The sequence below is a fragment of the Ahaetulla prasina genome, chromosome 1 (genome assembly GCF_028640845.1).
Source record: "Ahaetulla prasina isolate Xishuangbanna chromosome 1, ASM2864084v1, whole genome shotgun sequence".
NCBI classification, from domain to species: domain Eukaryota; kingdom Metazoa; phylum Chordata; class Lepidosauria; order Squamata; family Colubridae; genus Ahaetulla; species Ahaetulla prasina.
Genome location: NC_080539.1, coordinates 374,975,325 through 375,000,630, shown reverse-complemented (window position 1 = coordinate 375,000,630; position 25,306 = coordinate 374,975,325). Strand labels below are relative to the sequence as shown.

Sequence of the window (25,306 nt, the reverse complement as noted above, 5' to 3'; positions counted from 1 at the left end):
GAGCACAAGAGTGCCTACCATTCCTGTCCTATTGTTTCCTTTCATTATATCCAATTAATATAGTTATTACATACTTATGCTTATATATATGCTTATATATTATATAGTTATTTTCAGGCTTATGCTTATATATACTGTTGTGACAAATAAAATAAAAAAATAAATAAATTAAGGAAGATACAGGCCATCCAGGGGGGTTAGAGGGGAATTTTTATATATGATATCAAAAACCACAATAGTTGTGTTTGACAGCGGAATGGTATGAACTATTTACGAGAAGCCCTTGTCATGGGGAAAAATAGGTTCAGTTGAACCCTGGGAAGACTGAGTGGCTTTGGGTTTTGGGGCCTTCTAGTTCTAGGACTATACCATCTATGGTGCTAGATGGGGTAGCACAGACCCAGTGTGCAATCTGGCTGTCCTCCTAGACTCACAGCTTAGCTTGAGGATCAAGTGTGCCAAAAACTCAACTTCACTGTCAGGCTGCCTCTGATTATATCTAGGAAAGAATACACCTTGACTTCATTTGCAAATAAAGAAAAGTACTTTTACTAAATACATCATGACTGCAGCAGTATAAAGTTGAATCTGAGACACAATATGGCTAACATTCCATATCCCCCCCATTTGTCCCTCCTCTCCTCAGGAGGTCAGGCTGGTCTGGTCCATTGCCAGCTCCTTCTTGGCCCCTGTGGTAATCTTCTTCTGCAGGTCTCTAGCTGTTGTCCAATCCTTGTGTGTCGAATCACACTTGGCCAATAAAATTCTATTCTATTCTATTCTATTCTATTCTGTTAATCATCTCAGGAATGCAGTCTCTGTTGAAAAAGCCCGCGCTCTAACATTCAACCGTTGATCACCCCTCCCCTTCTGTTATGTCAGACGACACTCTTAAAGGGCCCTCTTCCCTTACCCTGTATAGGGCAGTGATACAGCTTACATCCTTAACTATTTTATATTACAGAAAGAACCCATTACATTCTAACTACTGAATTTAAATTGTACAAAAAATATGTGAGGATTGGAGTGGATGCTGACATTCACCTTGATTCTCAAGTCCATCTACTCTGTAGATTAGCAACAAGAGACACAAACATGTTTTTCACGATCTGATGTTCGGACAACATCTATTGCTAAGAGAGTAGGATGATAGCTTCTCTGTGATTATCAGAACAGTAATTCTTAAAGTGTCCCCTGTGGATTTCAACCCACAAAGATCTTCCAAGGAAAAACCTATTCTGGATTCTCCCTTGGCAGAAGACCTTCCCTTCTCTTTCAAAGAGCTAAGGCCTGCGTTTGGTGAGACTTATCTGATCATATCAGAGCCCAAACACAGATAAGAGAACACATGTTGATATAATATTAGCTTATTGATAGATTAGTCTTTCGACTTTATCATTAAAATAAAATAAAATACAATGCATAGTCTAGTTTCAGATTAAGAAAGATAAGAGATAATAAAGTGATAAAATAAAATGTGTTAATTCAAAGAGACATCAGATACATTCGCTCTGTGTTAACTATGTTAATCTGCTGAGATTTCAAGGGCTACCTACGGGGGCCTCTGGTGGCTCAGACTGCTAAGACAGTCTGTTATTAACACAGCTGCTTGCAATTACCGCAGGTTCTAGTCCCACCAGGCCCAAGGTTGACTCAGCCTTCCATCCTTTATAAGGTAGGTAAAATGAGGACCCAGATTGTTGGGGGCAATAAAAGTTGACTTTGTATATAATATGCAAATGGGTGAAGACTATTGCTTGACACAGTGTAAGCTGCCCTGAGTCTTCGGAGAAGGGCGGGATATAAATGCAAATTTAAAAAAAAATTCTGCTTCGGCACAAACTCTGATTTCTGATGTAGGAAGGAAGGTGACAAGAATGGCTGGGCTTCCTCTCCTGCTGCAGCTGCTGCTTTTCTGGTTCCTGCCTCCAACTTCTGCTAAGAAGATTCAAACCACATGTGTGCCACCAGAGGGTTTCAACTTTCAGAATCCGTGGGAACAGTACAGAGCTGGTGATCTAATTATTGGGGGGAATTTACCCCTGTCAGCTCCTTCGCTCTTCCTTGACCCAGATTTTCAAAAGGACCCACTCCTGCTTATTGATAAATTCTTGTAAGTTTCACCTGGAGGCAAAATATTTGTGTGACTGTTTTCTTTGTTTTGGATTCAGGGACTTCTTTCAGAAATTATAATAATGATATAATGAAGGGAACAATAGGACAGGAACGGTAGGCACTTTTGTGCTCTTATGCATGCCCCTTATAGTCCTCTTAAGAATGGGGTGAGGTCAACGGTAAGACAGTTTTTGGTTGAAGATTTTGGGATTTTGAGTAGAGACTATGGAGTCAGGTAATGAGTTCCAAGCATTAACAACTCTGTTGCAGAAATCATATTTTCTGCAATCAAGTTTGAAGTGGTTGACATTAAGTTTGAATCTAGTTTTTGCTCTTGTAATATTGCGATTGAAGCTGAAGTAGTCTTTTATTTATTTATTTATTTATTTATTTATTTATTTATTTATTTATTTATTTAATTTTGTCATAACAATATACACAAGCATAACACAAAAGATTATATAATATATAAGCATATATATGAGGAGAAACAAGGTAGTATAAGCATATATATATCTAGGGGAAGAAACAATAGGACAGGAACGGTAGGCATGTTTGTGCTCTTATGCACGCCCCTTAGAGTCCTCTTAGGAATGTGGTGAGGTCAACAGTGGATAGATTTTGAATAAAGCTTTTGGGGTTATGAGACGAGACTACAAAGTCAGGTAATGCATTCCAAACATAGATAATTCTGTTACAGAAATCGTGTTTTCTGCAATCTAAACTGGAGCGGTAGACATTAAGTTTAAATCTGTCGGTAGCTCTTGTGTTATTGTAGTTGAAACTGAAGTAGTCATTGGCAGGAAGGACATTACAACGGATGATTCTATGAGCTAAACCCAGGTCCTGTCGAAGGCGACGAAGTTCCAGGTTTTCTAGACCCAGGATATCAAGTCTGGTGGAATAAGGTATTTTATTGGTTACGGAGGAGTGGAGAACAGGAAGGATATTGCAATATTTTACAGGAAGGATATTGCAATAGATGATTTTGTGTGTTAAACACAGGTCATGTCGAAGTCGACGGAGTTGTAAGTTTTCTAATCCCAAGATTTCAAGCCTGGTGGTATAAGGTATTTAGTTGTTTTCGGAGGAGCGAAGAACTCTTCCAGTAAAATATTTCTGGACTCGTTCTATTGTATTTATGTCAGAGATGTGGTATGGGTTCCAGACAAATAATAAATAATAAACAAATTATTGTTCTAGTGATGTCTGCAATGTCTTTGTAAAATTCAGATCTTTGTCCCTTTCTCGAAAAAGAACCAAACTCAAGAAATGGGCTAGGATTCTGAGTCTTTCCAGAAGTCTTTCTCATCAGGATGATTATAATGCATCTAAAAGTAGGGAGGGCAGCACCTTAAAGACTCTGCTGGCTAAGTGAACAATGATGTTCCTTGATGGTAAACTTTTTCGCCACTTGTTCTTACTGTATATTTGCAGGTTCCTGGTTGGTACACAGAGGTCTTCACAGAAGCTGACATATGTTGTTACAGTATCTGTGAGTTCATCCAGGTCTGCAGAGGTATCTTCAAAAATATTCCAATCAGTGCAGTCAAAGCAAGCCTGTAGCTTTAACTTTGCCTTCTCAGTCCATAAAGTTGCTTTATAATATTAATTTGGACACAATATCATGGTAAAGAAAAATCTCAAATCGCAACCCTTTTCCAATGTGGGATACAGCCAAAACCCCTCAATTTTGGAACCAGCATTTCTCATGAATAATATCTTCAGTAAATCTGTGTTGTGACACCCACCCATCCCCCACTGGAGTCTTGTGGTCAGCAATGACCAGACCTGAAGAAGCAGCTCCAAGAATGACACAATCACTAAAGCAAAGGGAAGAAAGCTGGTGGGGGTGATAGAATCATATAAAATTGTCCATGATATTGGAGATGGAGCTTTTCTCCTCTTTCACTAAGCTATACAAATAATCAAAGAAAAGCTTGAGAAAAAAACTCAATGGAACTTGGAATTTTTGCTGTTGCAAACTAAACCAAAAATATGGTGACGCAAACTCTACCAGCAGACACTAGCTTCCTTTAATGTTCCCCAATGATTTTTTTTCTTTCACCGTAGCGTCATACAACCGAAGAACTTTGAGAAGTTCCTGGCCTTGATGTTTGCAGTGAAAGAAGTCAACAAGGATCTGGATCTCCTCCCCAACATCACCCTTGGCTTCCACATCTATGACAATCACCAGACTGAGAGGAATAGTTCTTTATTCAGCCTCTCCCTGATCTCCACACGGGGCCAAATGATTCCAGGTTATAAATGTGACCAGCAGGACAACCTGCTCTCTGTCATTGCGGGTGACAATGCCAAATCCTCAAGGCAGATGGCCTCCATCTTCAGCATCTTCAAGGTCCCACAGGTAAGGGCAATACAATAAGGAATGGACAAACAACAGAAAGACACACAGAAGCCAAGGTTGAACATGAAGTTCTGACAATATGACTTACATAATCCTTCCTATAGTTGAATTTATTTTTATAGTTTATATATCAAGATATATTTTATATTACCACAAATAAATAGAATAGAATAGAATTTTTATTGGCCAAGTGTGATTGGACACACAAGGAATTTGTCTTTGGTGCATATGCTCTCAGTGTACATGAAAGAAAAGATACGTTCATCAAGGTACAACATTTACAACACAAATGATGGTCAATATATCAATATAAATCATAAGGATTGCCAGCAACAAAGTTACAGTCATACAGTCATAAGTGGAAAGAGACTGGTGATGGGAACTGTGAGAAGATTAATATATTGATATACTTTTATATTAATATATTAATATAAATTATATAAATAATATTATATAAATAATATAAATAATATAAATATATATTATATTATATATTATATATATATATATATATATATATATATATATATAATTTTATATATATTATATAATAATATATATATATATATATATACACATATACATACATATATATATATATATTTGTTTTCTGAAGTTTTCGCGGGTGTTTGTATGTAGGTCTTTGGTTGTTGGGTTTTCTCCGTGTAAAATTGGAAGTGTCTTGGCGACGTTTCGAAGTCTCATTCGTCATCTTCAGGCTTCAGCGTGCTTCTGGGAGCAATGTGTGATCGCAGCTGTTTCTTCCTTTTAACTGCTAGTGGGGTTTGAACTGATTGGGTGGGAGCTTGGCTGTGCTCTGATTGGATGGGGTTTTCTGTGCTCTGATTGGCTGGGGTGTGTCCTGTGTTGGTGGGGGCTTGGTTGTGCTCAGTCTAGTCTGTGCTGCAGGGGATTTGAGCTGGTGAGCTGCATAGCTGTTGTTTGGCTTTGTGGTGGTGCTACATCTTCATAGTGGGTCTGCTGCATGTATGGATTGGAGGGTTTGAAATGGCTAATGTTGCAGCTGCGGTCTGGCTTCTGGTCCTTGGTCGTGCTTCATGATCAGTGTGGGTTTGGGTCTGCTTTCTGGGTGGATGTGTGGTGGTGACATCCTGTGTGGACCTTGTGAGTGTGGGTCTGGTGTCATTCCTCGTGTTAGGGGCTCGTTTGTCAATAAGGCGGGTTTCAAATGGCTGGTAGGCGGAGGTGTCATCTCGTTTGTTCATGCTGTGTGGGCGTTTTCTATCTCAATGGCTTCTCTGATTATTCTGTTGTTAAAGTGTTCAGTTTTGGCGATAGTTCTGGTCTTTTAAAGTCAATATCATGTCCTGTGACTTTAAAGTGTTGGACCAGGGAAGAAGTTGGTTCCTCTTTTGAATGAGTTCTTGTGTTCTTCAATCGTGCACTTATTCTTCTGTTGGTTTGTCCAATGTATGTGGTGGGGCAGGCGGTGCATGGGATTTCATATACTCCTTGATTTTCTAACTCAATTTTGTCTTTGGGGTTTCTTAGGATGGTGGATACTTTTCTGTTTGTGCAGAATGCTGTCTTGATGTTGTGTTTGTGGAGGATCTTGCTGATTCTGTCTGTGGTGCCTTTTATATATGGGAGGAGGGCTGTGCCGTTTTCTTGTTCTCTGTCTTGGATTTTAGTGGGGGGTTTTTTTTGGATTAGTTTGGTAATCTTATTTCTCTGGAATCCATTGGATGTTAATACGTTTGTGAGAGTGTGTAGTTCGGTTTTTAGGTGTTGTTCGTCAGCTAAGCATTTTGTTCTAGAGATGAGTGTCTTGGCTAGGGAGTTGATCTGTGCTGGGTGGTGGTGTGAGAGTGCGTGCAGATAGCGGTTTGTGTGTGTTTTCTTCTGGTAGATGGTGTGTCCTAGGGAGCCATTGGGTTTCTTGTAGACTAAGACATCTAGGAAGGGAAGTTGGTTGTTAACTTCTGTTTCCATGGTGAACTGTATTTTGGGGTGTAGGCTATTGAGGTGTGTGAGGAAGTTGTCAAGTTTTCTTTCCGTGTGGCCAGATTATGAAGGTGTAATCTACTATCTGAGCCAGAGTTTGGGTTGTGATCAGATTTTTCTAGTGCTTGGGTTTCAAAGTGTTCCATGTAGAGGTTGGCAATGACAGGTGAGAGGGTGATCCCATGGGTGCGCCTTCTATTTGTTTGTATTTTTGTCCGTTATAGATGAAGTATGTGTTGGATAGGCAGTGGTTGGTCAGATCTAGGATGTGCTTGGGGGGGTTATATTTGTTTTGGATAGCTGTCAAGGCTTCTTTGATTGGCACTTGGGTGAAGAGGGATATGACATCAAAGCTCACGAGTAGGTCGCTGGGCTGTAAGTTTTGTTTCTTTATGATCTCTATGAACTGGAATGAGTTTGTTACGTGTGAGGTGATGGATTCTGGATAGGGCTGTAGTTGTTTGGCAGAAATTTGGCTAGGTTTTGTAGAGGTGAGCCTATGGAGCTGACTATGGGTCTGAGTGGGGTTCCTTCTTTGTGTATCTTGGGGAGGCCATAGAGCTTAGGGCATCTGGATGATTTCTCTCTGGGAATGATTCTTTGTTGGATTTCTTCGCTGATGGGGGAGGCTTTTATTTTGGATCTAGTGGTTTTTTCTAGGTAGGTGGTGGGGTCTGTTTTTAGGGGCTTGTATGCAGGGTCTTGGAGTAGGTTGGTTAATTTGGTTTGGTAGTCAGATGTGTTCATAACCACCGTGGCATTGCCCTTGTCTGCTGGTAGGATTATTATGCTGGTGTCTTTTTTCAGGTTAAGTAGTGCTGTCTGTTCCTCTTTGGGTAAGTTGCTTTTGGGTGGCTTGCTGCTGCAGAGGATGTTGGTGATTTCGAGTCTGATTTTGTTAGCGTCATCGGGGTTGATTTTGGTCAGGCTGGTTTCAACTCCGCATATAATGGTCTCAGTGGGGATGTGTTTGGGAGTGACTGCAAAGTTGAATCCTTTGGAAAGGACATCGGTTTCAGCTTTGGTGAGGATCCTATCTGAGATGTTATGCACTGTTTGTTTCATGTGTTGCTGTGAGGGTGGAGGGGTTTGTTTTCTGGCGTTCTTGTAGTCTTCGGAGTTTGTTGGTGTGCGTGTCTGTCTTGAGGGTGGTCTGTGTTCTCAGACGGCAAGTTGTTTGGATTTGTCCCAAAGTGCGGGTGCATCTTGTTGCTGAGTTTGAGGTGAAGTGTGAGGAGATCTTTGTTGATTTGATCTAGGAGGAATCTTTTGTGTGAAGTTCATTTCTGATTAAGGCCAATTCTGTTCTTTTAGGATGCGTTTGGTGGCTGCAGAGTTGGAGTGGAATTTCAATTGGAAGCATTTGGGGATTAAATTTTCATCGCGGCAGTTTCGTAGGAATGCGAGGTCACATAAAATGGAAGCTCTTTGGACTTCTAGTTTTTCATAGGTCCTGGTCAGATGGTGGATTTCCTCCCCGTAGAGGTGCAATATTTGTTTTCTGAGGTTTTCACGGGTGTTTGTATATAGGTCTTTGGTTGTTCGGGTTTTCTCCCGTGTAAAATTGGAAGTGTCTTGGCGACGTTTCGACGAAGTCTCATTCGTCATCTTCAGGCTTCAGCTTCGTGCTTCAAATATAACAAATATAACCCCCCCAAGCACATACTAGATCTGACCAACCACTGCCTATCCAACACATACTTCATCTATAACGGACAAAAATACAAACAAATAGAAGGCGCACCCATGGGATCACCCCTCTCACCTGTCATTGCCAACCTCTACATGGAACACTTTGAAACCCAAGCACTAGAAAAATCTGATCACAAACCCAAACTCTGGCTCAGATACGTAGACGACACCTTCATAATCTGGCCACACGGGAAAGAAAAACTTGAAAACTTCCTCACACACCTCAATAGCCTACACCCCAAAATACAGTTCACCATGGAAACAGAAGTTAACAACCAACTTCCCTTCCTAGATGTCTTAGTCTACAAGAAACCCAATGGCTCCCTAGGACACACCATCTACCAGAAGAAAACACACACAAACCGCTATCTGCATGCACTCTCACACCACCACCCAGCACAGATCAACTCCGTAGCCAAGACACTCATCTCTAGAACAAAATGCTTAGCTGACGAACAACACCTAAAAACCGAACTACACACTCTCACAAACGTACTAACATCCAATGGATTCCAGAGAAATAAAATTACCAAACTAATCCAAAAAGAACCCCCCACTAAAACCCAAGACAGAGAGCAAGAAAATGGCACAGCCCTCCTCCCATATATAAAAGGCACCACAGACAGAATCAGCAAGATCCTCCACAAACATAACATCAAGACAGCATTCTGCACAAACCAAAAATATCCACCATCCTAAGAAACCCCAAAGACAAAATTGAGTTAGAAAATCAAGGAGTATATGAAATCCCATGCACCGCCTGCCCCACCACATACATTGGACAAACCAACAGAAGAATAAGGCAGCATTGAAGAACACAAGAACTCATTCAAAAGAGGAACCAACTTCTTCCCTGGTCCAACACTTTAAAGTCACAGGACACTATTTAGACTTTAAAAGGCCCAGAACTACCGCCAAAACTGACCTCTTTAACAACAGAATAATCAGAGAAGCCATCGAGATAGAAATACGCCCACACAGCATGAACAAACGAGATGATACCTCCCGCCTACCAGCCATTTGGAAACCTGCCCTTATTGACAAACGTGTCCCTAACACGAGGAATGACACCAGACCCACACTCACGAGGTCCACTCAGGATGTCACCACCACACATCCACCCAGAAAGCACACCCAAACCCACACTGATCAGGAAGCACGACCAAGGACCAGAAGCCAGACCGCAGCTGCAACATTAGCCACTTCAAACCCCTCCAATCCATACATGCAGCAGACTGACACCCACTACGAAGATGTAGCACGACCACGAACACGAAGCCAAACAGCAGCAGTGCAGCTCACCAGCTCAAATCCCCCTGCAGCACAGATTAGACTGAGCACAACCAAGCCCCCACCAACACAGGACACACCCCCAGCCAATCAGAGCACAGAAAACCCCCCAGCCAATCAGAGCACAGCCAAGCTCCCACCCAATCAGTTCAAACCCCACTAGCAGTTAAAGGAAGAAATAGCTGCGATCACACATTGCTCCCAGAAGCACGAAGCTGAAGCCTGAAGATGACGAATGAGACTTCGTCAAAGCGTCGCCAAGACACTTCCAATTTTACACGGGAGAAAAGAACAACCGTAAGACCTATATATATATATATATATATATAGGTCTTTGGTTGTTCGGCTTTACTCCCCACTGACTGAAGCCTGAAGATGACGAATGAGACTTCTCGAACGTCGCCAAGACACTTCCAATTTTACACGGGAGAAAAAACAACCAAAGACCTATATACAAACACCCGTGAAAACCTCAGAAAACATATATATATATATATATATATATATATATATAATATTATATAAATAATATAAATAATATTAATATATTATTAATATATATATAGCCAACACTCCAGAAGATAGGCTCAAGTTACAGAAAGATCTTGACAGACTTGAACATTGGGCGCTATCTAACAAAATGAAATTCAACTGTGAAAAAAGTAAGGTTCTACATTTAGGCCAAAAAAACAAAATGCACAGGTACCGTATATGTGGTACCTTGCTCAATAGTAGTACCTGTGAGAGGGATCTTGGAGTCCTAGTGGACAACCATTTAGAGATGAGCCAGCCGTGTGCAGCAGCTGCCAAAAAAGCCAACACAGTTCTGGGCTGCATAAACAGAGGGATAGAATGAAGATCACGTGAAGTGTTAGTGCCACTTTATAATGCCTTGGTAAGGCCACACTTGGAATATTGCATTCAGTTTTGGTCGCCACGATGTAAAAAAGATGTTGAGGCTCTAGAAAGAGTGCAGAGCAACAAAGATGATTAGGGAACTGGAGGATAAAACATATGAAGAACGGTTGCAGGAACTGGGTATGTCTAGTTTAACAAAAAGAAGGACTAGGGGAGACAGGATAGCTGTGTTCCAATATCTCAGGGGCTGCCACAAAGAAGAGGGAGTTGGGCTGTTCTCCAAAGCACCTGAGGGTAGAACAAGAAGCAATGGGTGGAAACTAATCAAGGAGAGAAGCAACCTAGAAAACAAGGAGAAATTTCCTGACAGTTAGAACAATTAATAAGTGGAACGACTTGCCTTCAGAAGTTGTGAATGCTCCAACACTGGAAATTTTTAAGAAAATGTTGGATAACCATCTGACTGAGATGGTGTAGGGTTTCCTGCCTGGGCAGGGGGTGGACTAGAAGGCCTCCAAGGTCCCTTCCAACTCTGTTGTTATGTTATGTTATGTTATGTTATGTTATGTTATGTTATGTTATGTTATGTTATGTTATGTTATGTTATGTTATGTTATATATTTTATATTACCGTATATACTCGAGTATAAGCCGAGTTTTTCAGCACGTTTTTTGTGCTGAAAAACGTCCCCTCGGCTTATACTCGGGTCTATACGGCTTATACTCGAGTTTTTTTTAAGCCTCGGTTATACTGACATATACGGCTTATACTCGAGCTTCACATTTTGCGGACGGGCTGGGAAGCCCTGCCGGTGCAGTGAAGGCGGGCGGGGGAGCCAGCCTTCTCAGCTGAGGAGGAGGGTTTCCCCAACCGGTAGGTGCCTCATTTCCACCTCGGCATACTGGTCCCAGTTTACCCCAGTTTTTGGGGTAAAATTGGGGACCTCGGCTTATACTCGGATCGGCTTATATTCGAGTATATACGGTAATATATTAATATATTGATATACTTTTGAAAGAGAAAGTGTTAGAATAGTGAATTTAGTAGTATACAATAGGTTAATAAGTTGATTAGTTAGCGCCAACTCATTCGTGAGGTAATCTGCATTATAATTGGTTGCTATAAGTATAAAGGGAGCATTTCCCTTTTCCCCCCTTCTTTTTCTTCCGTGGGTTCTGTATACTGTTTAGATTTACCTCATGGTGTTCCTTTGTTCCTGACTATCTTGTGTTTTTTTCTTTCTGGATGATGACAAAGACTGCTGAAAATCTGAATGTCAAATATATTTATATTTACATAAAAGATTACAACTTTGTGTCAGGGTCTCTGACTTCATCTGGACAGCTGCTTCGCCATTCCTTGAGAGAAATCACTTTCTGACTTCCATAAAAGTTTATCATCTTTCTGAACCTTTCAGTGCAGTTTATTGTCTGTATCAGATTGATGGTTTGTTCCTTTGACTTCTGATCTATCACAACCAGGCCAAATAGATAACTGGTGGCTCTTCCTAATAAGGGAGAAAGATTAACCTTCCCACTCAAAGTGGATAAAAGTGACGGGTGGGGTAATTAGACCACATAATGGGGACCCTTGAAGTCACCATTAAACTGGACTTTCGCTCTTAAAGAAGATTCTCGCTTTCTCCAGCTTGGTGTTGGCTTTGAGTTCACTCAAGGAGACAGAAGAGTTTATCCTTCCTTCTTCAGGATTAATCCCAGTGAATTTGCTCAGTATGTGGGTTTAGTCCAGCTGCTCCTGTACTTCCAGTGGAACTGGGTTGGCCTGGTGGCCGCTGACGATGACGATGGGGAACATTTTACCTCAGCTCTGATGCCAATGCTGAAGGAGAAGGAGATCTGCCTGGCCTTCGCTATCATGTTGAGAGTTGATTTTTCTGATATTCCAGTATCGAAGTTAGTTCATATTTTCGACACTTGGTCTAAAGGTGAAGTGATTATTCTATTTGGAGACATCAGTACTATTTCAAATGTACAAACGATTCTGTTTGTTCATGAAAAATGGAGAAAAAAATCACTTCAGAACATTTGGATCTTTACATCCAATTGGAAACTTAATGTGTTGAACTCTCAACATATATTGCAAGGTATAAAGCCCTTCCATGGGGCTTTGCATTTCAGGGACCACTCCGGGAATGTCTCCGAATTCAGCCGTTTTCTCATGTCTTTAGACCCTTTGAACCCACGAGGGAATTTCTTTCTCCCGCTGTGGTGGGAATATGTCTTTCGCTGCAAGATCCACAAGCCAGGCTTTCTCTCCCAAAGGGGAGAAAGCCATGTACAGGAAAGGAGAAAGGAGAATTTACAGAATCTGCCATCTTACATGTTTGAAACAAGCATGACAGGTGAAAGTTACAATATCTACAATGCCATTTACGCTGTGGCACATGGACTACGTGCAATGTATGGATCCAGAGGGCGACCAGCCATGCTAAGACTAGGAAAGAGGTTATCAAATGTCCAGTCATGGCAGGTAATCTCTCTGATTTTTTTTAATCCATTCCTCAGATCTTTAGAGATGAAGCTCCCTATGTGTATTTCTTGAAATAAATATCTGTATGGCAGATTAAAATGGCAATTATTTTTTAAAAAACAATCAAACAAAATAAGTATATTTTGTTGAAAAGGGGTCGAGTTGGGGGTGGGGAAGAAATAAACCAAACCAGTTGTCCATAAGATTCATGAAGAAAGTGTTAGAATAGTGAATTTAGTAGTATACAATAGGTTAATAAGTTGATTAGTTAGCGCCAACTCATTCGTGAGGTAATCTGCATTATAATTGGTTGCTATAAGTATAAAGGGAGCATTTCCCTTTTCCCCCCTTCTTTTTCTTCCGTGGGTTCTGTATACTGTTTAGATTTACCTCATGGTGTTCCTTTGTTCCTGACTATCTTGTGTTTTTTTCTTTCTGGATGATGACAAAGACTGCTGAAAATCTGAATGTCAAATATATTTATATTTACATAAAAGATTACAACTTTGTGTCAGGGTCTCTGACTTCATCTGGACAGCTGCTTCGCCATTCCTTGAGAGAAATCACTTTCTGACTTCCATAAAAGTTTATCATCTTTCTGAACCTTTCAGTGCAGTTTATTGTCTGTATCAGATTGATGGTTTGTTCCTTTGACTTCTGATCTATCACAACCAGGCCAAATAGATAACTGGTGGCTCTTCCTAATAAGGGAGAAAGATTAACCTTCCCACTCAAAGTGGATAAAAGTGACGGGTGGGGTAATTAGACCACATAATGGGGACCCTTGAAGTCACCATTAAACTGGACTTTCGCTCTTAAAGAAGATTCTCGCTTTCTCCAGCTTGGTGTTGGCTTTGAGTTCACTCAAGGAGACAGAAGAGTTTATCCTTCCTTCTTCAGGATTAATCCCAGTGAATTTGCTCAGTATGTGGGTTTAGTCCAGCTGCTCCTGTACTTCCAGTGGAACTGGGTTGGCCTGGTGGCCGCTGACGATGACGATGGGGAACATTTTACCTCAGCTCTGATGCCAATGCTGAAGGAGAAGGAGATCTGCCTGGCCTTCGCTATCATGTTGAGAGTTGATTTTTCTGATATTCCAGTATCGAAGTTAGTTCATATTTTCGACACTTGGTCTAAAGGTGAAGTGATTATTCTATTTGGAGACATCAGTACTATTTCAAATGTACAAACGATTCTGTTTGTTCATGAAAAATGGAGAAAAAAATCACTTCAGAACATTTGGATCTTTACATCCAATTGGAAACTTAATGTGTTGAACTCTCAACATATATTGCAAGGTATAAAGCCCTTCCATGGGGCTTTGCATTTCAGGGACCACTCCGGGAATGTCTCCGAATTCAGCCGTTTTCTCATGTCTTTAGACCCTTTGAACCCACGAGGGAATTTCTTTCTCCCGCTGTGGTGGGAATATGTCTTTCGCTGCAAGATCCACAAGCCAGGCAAGATGCCTCCAAAGGGGAGAAAGCCATGTACAGGAAAGGAGAATTTACAGAATCTGCCATCTTACATGTTTGAAACAAGCATGACAGGTGAAAGTTACAATATCTACAATGCCATTTACGCTGTGGCACATGGACTACGTGCAATGTATGGATCCAGAGGGCGACCAGCCATGCTAAGACTAGGAAAGAGGTTATCAAATGTCCAGTCATGGCAGGTAATCTCTCTGATTTTTTTTTAATCCATTCCTCAGATCTTTAGAGATGAAGCTCCCTATGTGTATTTCTTGAAATAAATATCTGTATGGCAGATTAAAATGGCAATTATTTTTTAAAAAACAATCAAACAAAATAAGTATATTTTGTTGAAAAGGGGTCGGGAGTTGGGGGTGGGGAAGAAATAAACCAAACCAGTTGTCCATAAGATTCATGAAGAAAAGTCTTCAATGGTTGTCTGAGTTTTATAAAGTGGTCATCCAAGGGAGGTCACATCATCCCAGAGCAAGAGAGGAAATAAAGCAAGATGGCAACTCTGCCAGAAGCTTCAGCTGTCCTAGTAGGCAAATTTGCACTTTCCTAGCATTAATTGCTGCATTTTGATTCCATAACAATACCTAAACAAGTTACCAATTACCCATTCATTCCGTGTTGCTTTGGTTGCCCACTTTTTCTAGCCATGGAGGCAGCATAACCACCATTCCTTGCTAGCCTTCGCTTTTAAGGATTGGGAATTTTGGTCCATTTGCCAGGACTTAACCTCTTTTTATCATAAGGTAAAGGTAAAGGTTCCCCTCGCACATATGTGCTAGTCGCTGCCGATTCTAGGGGGCTGTGCTCATCTTCGTTTCAAGATGAGACGAAGAGCCAGCGCTGTCCGAAAACGTCTCTGTGGTCATGTGGCCGGCATGACTCAATGCCAAAGGCGCACGGAACGTTGTTACCTTCCCACCAAAGGTGGTCCCTATTTTTTCTACTTGCATTTTTTACGTGCTTTCGAAACTGCTAGGTTGGCAGAAGCTGGGATAAGTAACGGGAGCTCACCCCGTTACATGGCAGCACTAGGGATTCGAACCGCTGAACTGCCGACCTTTCAATCGACAAGCTCAACATCCTAGCCCCTGAGCCACCGCATCCCTTAACCTCCTTTTATCATACATTTAGCCATATATTGTCCTCTCCCTTCCAGCCTTGATACTCTAGTAGCTTTCTAATGTTCCATTTGGTTGAGTTCCTTCTCCATCACACAATTCTTGGGAGGAAACAATTCTATGAGCTGATACACCTTACTTACGTAGCTGTGGTAAATGCAATGTCCGCTTGCTCAGTCCACCGAACACTTCCTCCGCCTTTTAGTTCTCCGCCACCATGTCCTTTCCCTCTTCCACCAGTCCCCTGTGTCTTTGGTGTAGGGTTTTGTTTTCGTAGTTTTGCAGGTATCTAGTCTCATGAAATAGGAAGATCAGGGCTGACGTGATAGCAATCTTCCAATATTTGAGGTGCTGTCACAGAGAAGAGGGACTCACCCAGTGGTGGGATTCAGCCAGTTCGCACCACTTCGGGAGAACCGGTTGTTAACTTTCTGAGCAGTTTGGTGAACTGATTGTTGGAAGAAATTATTAGGGCAGAGAACCAGTTGCTAAATTATTTGAATCCCACCACTGGACTTAGCCTATATGCTAAAGCAACTGAAAGCAAGACAAGTAGTAAAAGATGAAAGATTATCGAAGGGAGATCGAATATGGAATTAAGGGAAAAATTTCATGACAGTTAGAATACTTGGAAACAGAGAAAACTAACAGCAGTCATCCATTGAGTGTGCCCTTTGAGTTTATTCACTGTTCGTTTCTTTTTAATTTTTGTTGTTGTTTAATTATTTAATTGTTCTTTAATTATTATTGTTATTATTATTATTATTGATTTATTTTTATTTTATTTTTAATTTTCATCAAATGAAAGACATCTTTATCCCAGGCCTATTTAAAATCAGTTCCTGATGATTGACCAACTATCTCTATGTACAAACCTCCTGATGGCCATCACAAAATGATAGAAGCCATGATGTCTCTTTTTTTTTATTTGAAAAGTTTTACAAAAAGAAATAAGTTTTTCTCCCCCCCATCCCCCTTCCCCCCCTCTCCCTCAAACCCTCCCCTCCCCCCCAGACTTCCCGGAGCAAACACAAGGTATAGTTCAAAAAACTAACATTCATACATTAAACTTTTTAAGTCTAACACAATTATAATTCTTCTCTTTTGCATATCCTGATTTCCTCCTTTAAAATAAAAAATTACGTCCTTCATTCAAAGGCAGTCTGATATCTCTTAGTCTGATATCTATTTTGAATATAGTCAATCCATTTCTTCCATTCGTTTAAATATTTTTTCTTGAGTATTGTCTTTCAAAAAGGCTGAGATTTTGGCCATCTCTGCCAAATTAGAAACTTTCAATATCCATTCTTCTATTGTGGGTAGTTCTTTTTTCTTCCAGTACTGTCCAATCAGTAATCTTGCTGCTGTTATCAAGTTCAATATCAATTTAGTATCAGTTACTGTATGATCCATCATAATCCCTAAAAGGAAAAATTGTGGTTGAAACTTAATCTTCTTCTTCAAAATATTCTGCATAATCCACCAAATTTTTATCCAGAAAGACTTAATTTTCTTACAAGTCCACCATACATGAAAATATGTAGCATCATCACAATTGCATCTCCAACATTTCGCTTGCATATCTGGATACATACATGATAGTTTCTTAGGATCTAAATGCCATCTATAAAACATCTTATAAAAGTTTTCCCTTAAATTCTGCGCTTGCGTAAATTTAACATTTCTAACCCAAATTCTCTCCCAAGTTTCCAAACATTATTGGTTCCTGAATATTCTGTGCCCACTTTATCATACAATCTTTTATCAAGTCCCTTTCAGAATCTATTTCTACCAACACATTATACAATCTCTTTATATGCCCCTGGGTTTGATTTCTAATTTGTTTTACCAAATTTTCTTCATAGAAGCCATGATGTCTCATTTGTGCCTTACAACCAATTATTCCAAACTCTGATGGTCTCTTTCAGCCCTGGAATCATTTTGGAAATCTTCAGGGCTGCCACAGCAAGGCTGGTTGCAACTGTGGGAAATTAAGGTGGGGGGGAGATAGAGATAACTGAGGCAAGAACTTTGGGTTTTGATTTGGGTGGGGAAAACCTCAGGTCCTTCACAGTCAGCTTCTTCCTAATAAATTCTTACTTTGAGGAAACTCAGAGTTTTGATTGCACTGGATCTGTTATATGAAACCCTGACAGTCTCTTTTCTCTCAGATTATTCCCTATTTGAGGAACGTCCAGTTCAACAACAGTGCTGGAGATGAGGTCTCCTTCTCAGAAGATGGACTGGGATCTGCTCGTTTTGATCTTCTCAATTGGGTTTTCCTCCCCAATTTATCTTTTATCCCTGTGAAAGTTGGGCACATTGATCCTGGGGCTCCCCCAGGCCAAGATTTCACTATCAACTCCGATTCAATTGTCTGGGCAAGAAAGGTGAGCTGGAAAATTAAATAAATTCAGCAAAGGACTCATTCTCTCCTAGGGATTCAAGATATCCTCCTTACATGAAAACAGGTTACCGAATCAAAACTTTAGCAACCATTTGATGAAAAACCTGTTTTGCATGTGACATATTTGAGGTCTGATTTGTGACAGATCAGACAGGGTGGAGATCAGGAAGAAATTCTGGTTGAAACCCAGGATGCAGATGGAGCAGCCAAGAGTGGTTTCCATGGACCATTCCCGTTCAGTTGGATCTCCATCACTGTTTCCTTCAGAAAAGCAATAGCTCAATTCACAACCCTTCTTTTGCATGTCAAGCTCCAGTTCCAATCTACAGAATCAGTTGGCGGTTTACAGTGGCACTAGCCTTAATCCCCCAGGAGCTTTTCCTGGTTTCTGTTAACCTTTGCTTTTGAAGACATTCTGACAATGGAAACAGAAATGTACAAATGAATAAATGAAGCATAGTAATTGCCTAGGACCTTTTAAGCATTGCCCTTTTGTCTTTCAGAAGGTGCCCTTTGCCAGGTGTGGCATGAAGAGGTGCCAGGCAGGAGAGAGGAGAAGAGTTCCGGAGGGTGAGCAGGTTTGCTGCTATCAATGTGACCCTTGTCCAGAAGGGACCATCTCTAATCAGACAGGTAGAGCTCATTTTACTTGTAGGTCTTCCAGGATCAAGGAAACCATTCGATAGGAACAAACTTTGTTGTCATTTTGTATCACCTTGTATCAGGTTAATTTATCCTCAGGATAATCAATATTGAAGGATGATTTGTCCTTTTTGATAGACCATCAAATACAAATACAAAATACAAAAAAACCCAACAAGGTTCTGCGCATGCGCAAGATGGCGGCGCCCTGAGGATCTGGCGTCGGCGATTCCTCGGCTTCTTCAGGATGGCAGTGCCCCAGTCGCTTGCTTAGCCGCTCATGCCCCCCGATCTGGTGAACTATCTTTTGGGCAGCCGTGGGAGAGGTCTTCGGATCTTCTTGGTCCCACGGCTGCTGGGAACGATCCGGGAAGGCGAGCGGCAGATAGCGGCGGCCATGTTTGTGGCGCCAGTGGGGTGGTGAGCCGGCCTGCTTTTGGCCGCGCCGTTTTGGGCCCTTGTCCCTCGGCTCCCTCAGCTGCGAGTCGAGCTGCAGCGGGGGTGAAGTGGTGAAGTGGCAGTTTGTGGTGTTTTGCCAGCTTTTGCCAGCTTTTGCCATGAGGTTTTCGGCCACGAGATTTCTGGATTTTCTCTGTTGCGGCCTCAACTTTTCATCTCGGCGGCCTGTTGCGGCCTGTTGCAGCCTGTTGCGGCCTCAATTTTCATCATGGCGTTCTCGATCCCTTCAGCCTTTCAGCCCCTCGGGGGAGGCCTGGCCCCTTTGGGAGGCCTCTTGGAGGGGCTTGTAGAGACCTGGAGAGACTTGGTCCCTGGAGCGACCCGGACATTCCAGGGGTGATGGTTGCAGAGATGAAGGTGGCCCCTGGCTGGCGTGTCCTGGTCGAGTTTGGAGACGGTTGCTGGAGGACTGCTGGAGGACTGCAGAGAGTAAGACGACAGATGTACCCCGGTCTGTTCTCGGCCTGTCTTTTTCCCTGATGCTGCGATACCATCGGCAGTTTCCTCTGGCCTTTTGTGACTCTTATGGCCCTCTCTAGTCCTTTGTGGACTATTAGGAACAGATGGGAGACTTGTCTGGGGACAGCAGAATGACATCGATGGCGGCAACGGAAGCACCAACCCCACCCTTTCCTTCATGTTTTTGGACTTGGCTCTGGACAGACGCATAGTATTTTCTTTTTACCCTGGATTTAAGAGCTTATAATTATTGGACCTAATTAAGACCTTGGTCCAGAAATTGACCAGGATAATACCATCGAGATTGTCCATTGTTTTTTCATCATATGCCCGTCCTTAACTGAGAACTATTTTAGTATTACCATCCTAGCCAATCTGGAGATGGAGCCATCTTTTGCCAATTTTTATTCTTATGCGGTATTCCTCATATGAACTCTTGCGCCTGCGAGGTGCCCCCGCCTCGCAGGAATAGCCCCCTACATTACCGAGGGCTGGCCTCAATGACGGGTCTTGGCATCCACAGAGGTGGCATGCATTTAGAAAGAACATGTGGGGATTTTTAGATAGGGAATTTTTAAGGGGAGGGAGGGAAAGGGCGGGTGTCGGGGGTAGCCCGCCGGGGGGGGGGAAGTCACTGCACGTGCTTGCGGCGTGGTTTCAACAGGTCCGAAGGCATCGGGTGAGGGTGATGTTCCTGGTGGTGAGGGTGGTTCCATCTGTCTGGAACCACCAGACAGATGGAAGGGCAGATATGGCGGAAGTGAGGGGCCGTATCAATCTTTGGGGGCGCGTGCTCGCTGTTTAAAACGATCGCGCGCCCCGGCCCTTCAGACTTTTTCCGTTCCCTGGGCGGCCAGGATCCTCAGAGCTTGGCCCATCGGTTGATGCTGTGCAATGCACGGTCCGTGGTTAACAAAGCCCCCCTACTTTGTGATCTTATACAGGGGGGATCCGCGGACCTTATGGGCATTACAGAGACCTGGCTGGGCACGGAAGGGGGAGTTCCCCTTGTCGAAATGTGCCCACCGGGTTTCCGAGTGTTCCATCAACCGAGGGCCCAAGGTAGGGGTGGGGGGGTGGCGGTTGTTATTAAGGAAAGCCTAGAACCGAGGGAGACCACTGTACCTCAGATAGCCGGTTGTGAATCCCTCTTTGTGAAGTGGGGTCATAGGGTTCAAGTGGGCTTGTTGATCATGTACCTGGCTCCTTGCTGCGTGACTACAGCCCTGCCCGAGCTGTTGGAGGTGCTTGCCGGGGTGGTAGTTGAGACCCCCAGACTTATGGTCATGGGGGATTTCAACTTGCCATCGACTGGCCTGTCATCGACGGTGGCCCAGGAGTTCATGGCCTCCATGACGCCTTGGACCTGACACAAATAGTTGATGGCCCTACTCATATTGGGGGAGGCACACTGGATCTGATTTTTATCTCTGGACAGTAGTTAAATGATCTGGATTTAGGAGATTTAGTTACCGAGCCGTTGTCATGGTCAGATCATTTTCTCCTTCTCCTAGACTTTCGGACAGCCACTCAACACCGCAGGGAGACAGGACCAATACGTTGGTTCCGTCCCAGGCGCCTGATGGACCCGGAGAGGTTCCTGACAGAGCTTGGGCCATTCCCTGAGGATCTGGCCCACGGCACGGCTGAAGAACTAGTTGCGGCCTGGGAACTGGCTGCGACTGGTGCTTTAGACCATGTCGCGCCTTTGCGGCCTCTAACCCGGCGTAGATCTCAACCAGCTCCTTGGTTTTCTGAGGGGCTGAGGGAGATGAAACGCCGGAGAAGACGCCTAGAGAGTGCCTGGAGATCCAGCTGTTCCGAGGCTGACCGGACGCTAGTTAGGTCTTATAGTAGGACCTACCTAGTGGCATTGAGGGAAGCGAAGTGTTTCTACGTTTCCTCCCTCATTGCATCAGCAGATAACCGCCCGGCTGCCCTGTTTCGGGTGACCCGCTCTCTCCTTCAACAGGAGGTGCGGGATGACCCCTTACAGGGCCGTGCCGAGGAGTTTAGTGGTTATCTATATGATAAAATCGTTCAGCTTCGGGATGGATTGGATCAAAATTGGGTAGATCCAGGTGAGAGGTCGGAGACTCGTCTAGTTGAGACTTTTGGGGATGGATTTGACCCTGTGACTCCCGAGGACATGGACAGGTTGTTGGGGTGGTTGAATGTCACCACATGTTTACTGGACCCGTGCCCCTCCTGGTTGGTGCTGGCCACGCAGGAGGTGACATGAGGCTGGCTCCAGGGGATCATTAACGCTTCTTTGATGGAAGGGGTTTTCCCTGCCGCCTTGAAAGAGGCGGGGGTGAGACCCCTCCTCAAGAAGCCTTCCCTGGACCCAGCTGTCTTGGGAAATTATTGTCCAGTCTCCAACCTTCGCTTTGTGGCGAAGGTTGTAGAGAGTGTGGTGGCACGTCAATTACCCCAATACCTGGATGAATCTGTCTATCTAGACCCGTTCCAGTCCGGCTTTCGGCCTGGATACAGTACGGAGACGGTTTTGGTCACGTTGGTTGATGATCTCTGGAGGGCCAGGGACAGGGTTATTCCTCTGCCCTGGTCCTATTAGATCTCTCAGAGGCTTTTGATACCATCGACCATGGTATCCTGCTGCACCGGTTAGGGAGTTTGGGAGTGGGAGGCACCGTTTATCGGTGGTTCTCCTCCTATCTCTCTGACTGGTCACAGACGGTGTTGGCAGGGGGGCAGAGATCGACCGCAAGGCCCCTCATGTGTGGGGTGCCGCAGGGGTCGATTCTCTCGCCTCTCCTGTTCAACATCTATATGAAGCCGCTGGGTGAGATCATCAATGGCTTTGGGGTGAGGTACCAACTGTACACTGACGACACGCAGCTGTACTTCTCCACCCATGGCCACCCCAACGAAGCTATCGAAGTGCTGTCCCGGTGTCTGGAAGCCGTACGGGTCTGGATGGGGAGAAACAGGCTCAAGCTCAATCCCTCCAAGACGGAGTGGCTGTGGATGCCGGCACCCCGGTACAGTCAGCTGCAGCTGCGGCTGACTGTTGGGGGCGAATCATTGGCCCCAGTGGAAAGGGTGCGCAACTTGGGCGTTCTCCTGGATGGGTGGTTGTCTTTTGAAGATCACCTGACGACCGTCTCCAGGAGAGCTTTTTATCAGGTTCGCCTGGTTCGCCAGTTGCGCCCCTTCCTTGACCAGGATGCCCTTTGCACGGTCACTCATGCTCTTGTTACGTTTCGCTTGGATTACTGCAATGCTCTCTACATGGGGCTCCCCTTGAAGAGCACCTGGAGGCTCCAGTTGGTTCAGAATGCAGCTGCGCGGGTGATAGAGGGAGCCGCACGTGGCTCCCATGTAACACCACTCCTGCACAGGCTGAAGTGGTGTTACATGGCTACCTGTGGTCTTTCAGGTGCACGTCAAGGTTTTGGTGACTACCTTTAAAGCACTCCATGGCTTAGGGCCAGGGTACTTACGGGACTGCCTACTGTTACCGAATACCTCCCACCGACCCATACGCTCGCACAGAGAGGGACTCCTCAGGGTGCCGTTCGCCAAGCAATGTCGGCTGGCGGCCCCCAGGGGAAGGGCCTTCTCTATGGGGGCTCCTACCCTCTGGAACGAACTTCCCCCTGGACTTCATCAACTGCTGGACCTTTGGATCTTCCGCCATGAGCTGAAGACCTATCTGTTTATTCGCGCAGGACTGGCACAGGATTTTTAATAGTTTTAATATCTGATATAAATTTTATGGGGTTTTATCATTTTAATGTTTTAATTTGGCCATATGTTTAATAAGTTTTTTTAATTCATTGTTTTATTTGTATATTATTGTCATTTTATCTTGGCTGTAAACCGCCCTGAGTCCTTCGGGAGAAGGACGGTATAAAAATCCAATAAATCAAATCAAATCAAATCAATCAAAATGACTTTTGATTTCAGATGCAGCTTCCTGTGATCCCTGCTCAGAAGACCAATATCCCAACAAGGACCAGGACCACTGCATTGCCAAGAAGATCCACTTCCTTGCCTATGAAGATGCCCTGGGATATACTTTAGCTTTGCTCACCCTTTTTGTCTCCGCGATCACATTGGGAGTCCTGGCAATTTTCCTTAAACATTGTGACACACCAATTGTCAAGGCCAACAACCGAGATCTCACTTACCTCCTCCTGGTCTCCCTCCTGCTCTGCTTCCTCTGCTCCTTCCTCTTCATTGGTCGACCCAGGAAATTCACCTGTCTCTTTCAACAATCTGCCTTTGCCATTCTCTTTTCCCTCGCAGTTTCCTCTGTTTTGGCAAAAACCATCATGGTGGTTCTGGCTTTCATAGCCACCAAGCCTGGAAACAGGTCAAGGAAACTCTTAGGTAAACCACTGACCAACTCCATTGTCATAGCCTGTCCTCTGGTCCAAGCTCTTCTTTGTGCCACCTGGTTGGGAATCTCTCCCCCGTTTCCCAACATGGACTTCCATTCCTTGTTTGGAGAGATCATCTTGGAATGTAAAGACGGCTCAGCTTTCATGTTTTACATTGTCCTTGCCTACCTAGGTCTTTTGGCCCTTGTCAGTTTCACGGTGGCCTTTCTAGCTAGGAAATTGCCTGACAGCTTTAATGAAGCCAAGTTCATTACTTTTAGCATGCTGGTCTTTTGCAGTGTTTGGATCACTTTCCTCCCCACCTACCTGAGCACCAAAGGGAAGTCCATGGTGGCTGTGGAGATCTTCTCCATCTTAGCCTCTGGGGCTGGTCTCTTGGCTTGCATCTTTTCCCCCAAATGCTTCATTATCCTATTTAGGCCCAATTTGAATTGTAGGGAAAACATAATGAGGCATAAGAATCTCTGATATGCAGGGATTGGAAACTTTTATTTTAACTTTGGGGTATTTTTATATTTCATCTGATTTCTTAAAAATATGAATATTAAATAATTGGTAATAAAATATTTAGCTGGTAGCAACATACCAGTTTGTCATAAATAATCTCTTACCATTTTATTTTTCCTTTACTCCTGTTGTCCCCAGTGAGGCCCCGTTCATCTTGAAAATAAACCTTGATATAAAAAATATGAATTTTAGTTTACAGCAGGATCCCAAGTTTATTTATTTTTATCAAAAGAGTCGTTAGAAATGTCTTGGGTTCTGTTTCCCTAGGCACCTGTGACTTTGCTGAGTTCCAATTATGATGAAGGAAGGATGGGCAGAGGAAGGAAGGAAGGAAGGAAGGAAGGAAGGAAGAAAGGAAGGAAGGAAGGAAGGAAGGGTGAAAATAAATGGAATACATGATTCATCATTCATTGTTAAATAGAGTGGATGATTTTCTCTTGTTTAATGAATTTACAGCAGCAGATGCTTAAAACTGGTTATTTGGTAAGCCAAATTTCTTTGTACTTCCATATATATAATTTCTTTGTACTTCCATATATATATTCTGGGAGCAAGAAGCACGAAGCTGAAGCCTGAAGATGACGAATGAGACTTCGTCGAAACGTCGCCAAGACACTTCCAATTTTACACGGGAGAAGACCCGAACAACCAAAGACCTATATACAAACACCCGTGAAAACCTCAGAAAACAAATATATATATATATATATATATAGGTCTTTGGTTGTTTGGGTTTTCACCCGTGTAAAATTGGAAGTGTCTTGGCGACATTTCGATGAAGTCTCATTTGTCATCTTCAGGCTTCAGCTTTGTGCTTCAAAGCTGAAGCCTGAAGATGACGAATGAGACTTCGTCGAAACGTCGGCAAGACACTTCCAATTTTACACGGGAGAAAACCCGAACAACCAAAGACCTACATACTAACACCCGTGAAAACCTGAGAAAACAAACAAATATATATATATATATATTCCATATATATAGACTCTAGAAAGAGTGCAGAGAAGAGCAACAAAGATGATTAGGGGACTGGAGGCTAAAACATATGAAGAACGGTTGCAGGAACTGGGTATGC

General features: G+C 43.3%; 1 protein-coding gene across 1 annotated transcript; it reads left to right on the top strand.

Annotated features, from left to right (window-relative positions):
• The first annotated feature begins 1,877 nt into the window (after nucleotides 1–1,877).
• LOC131188324 (vomeronasal type-2 receptor 26-like) lies at nucleotides 1,878–24,192 on the top strand. The gene is made up of 7 exons (XM_058163532.1): nucleotides 1,878–2,113; nucleotides 4,189–4,483; nucleotides 11,937–12,194; nucleotides 13,621–13,878; nucleotides 17,559–17,777; nucleotides 18,298–18,427; nucleotides 23,288–24,192. Exons 1-7 carry the CDS (start codon nucleotides 1,878–1,880, stop codon nucleotides 24,190–24,192), a joined length of 2,301 nt encoding a protein of 766 aa, XP_058019515.1.
• Nucleotides 24,193–25,306: the final 1,114 nt, after the last annotated feature.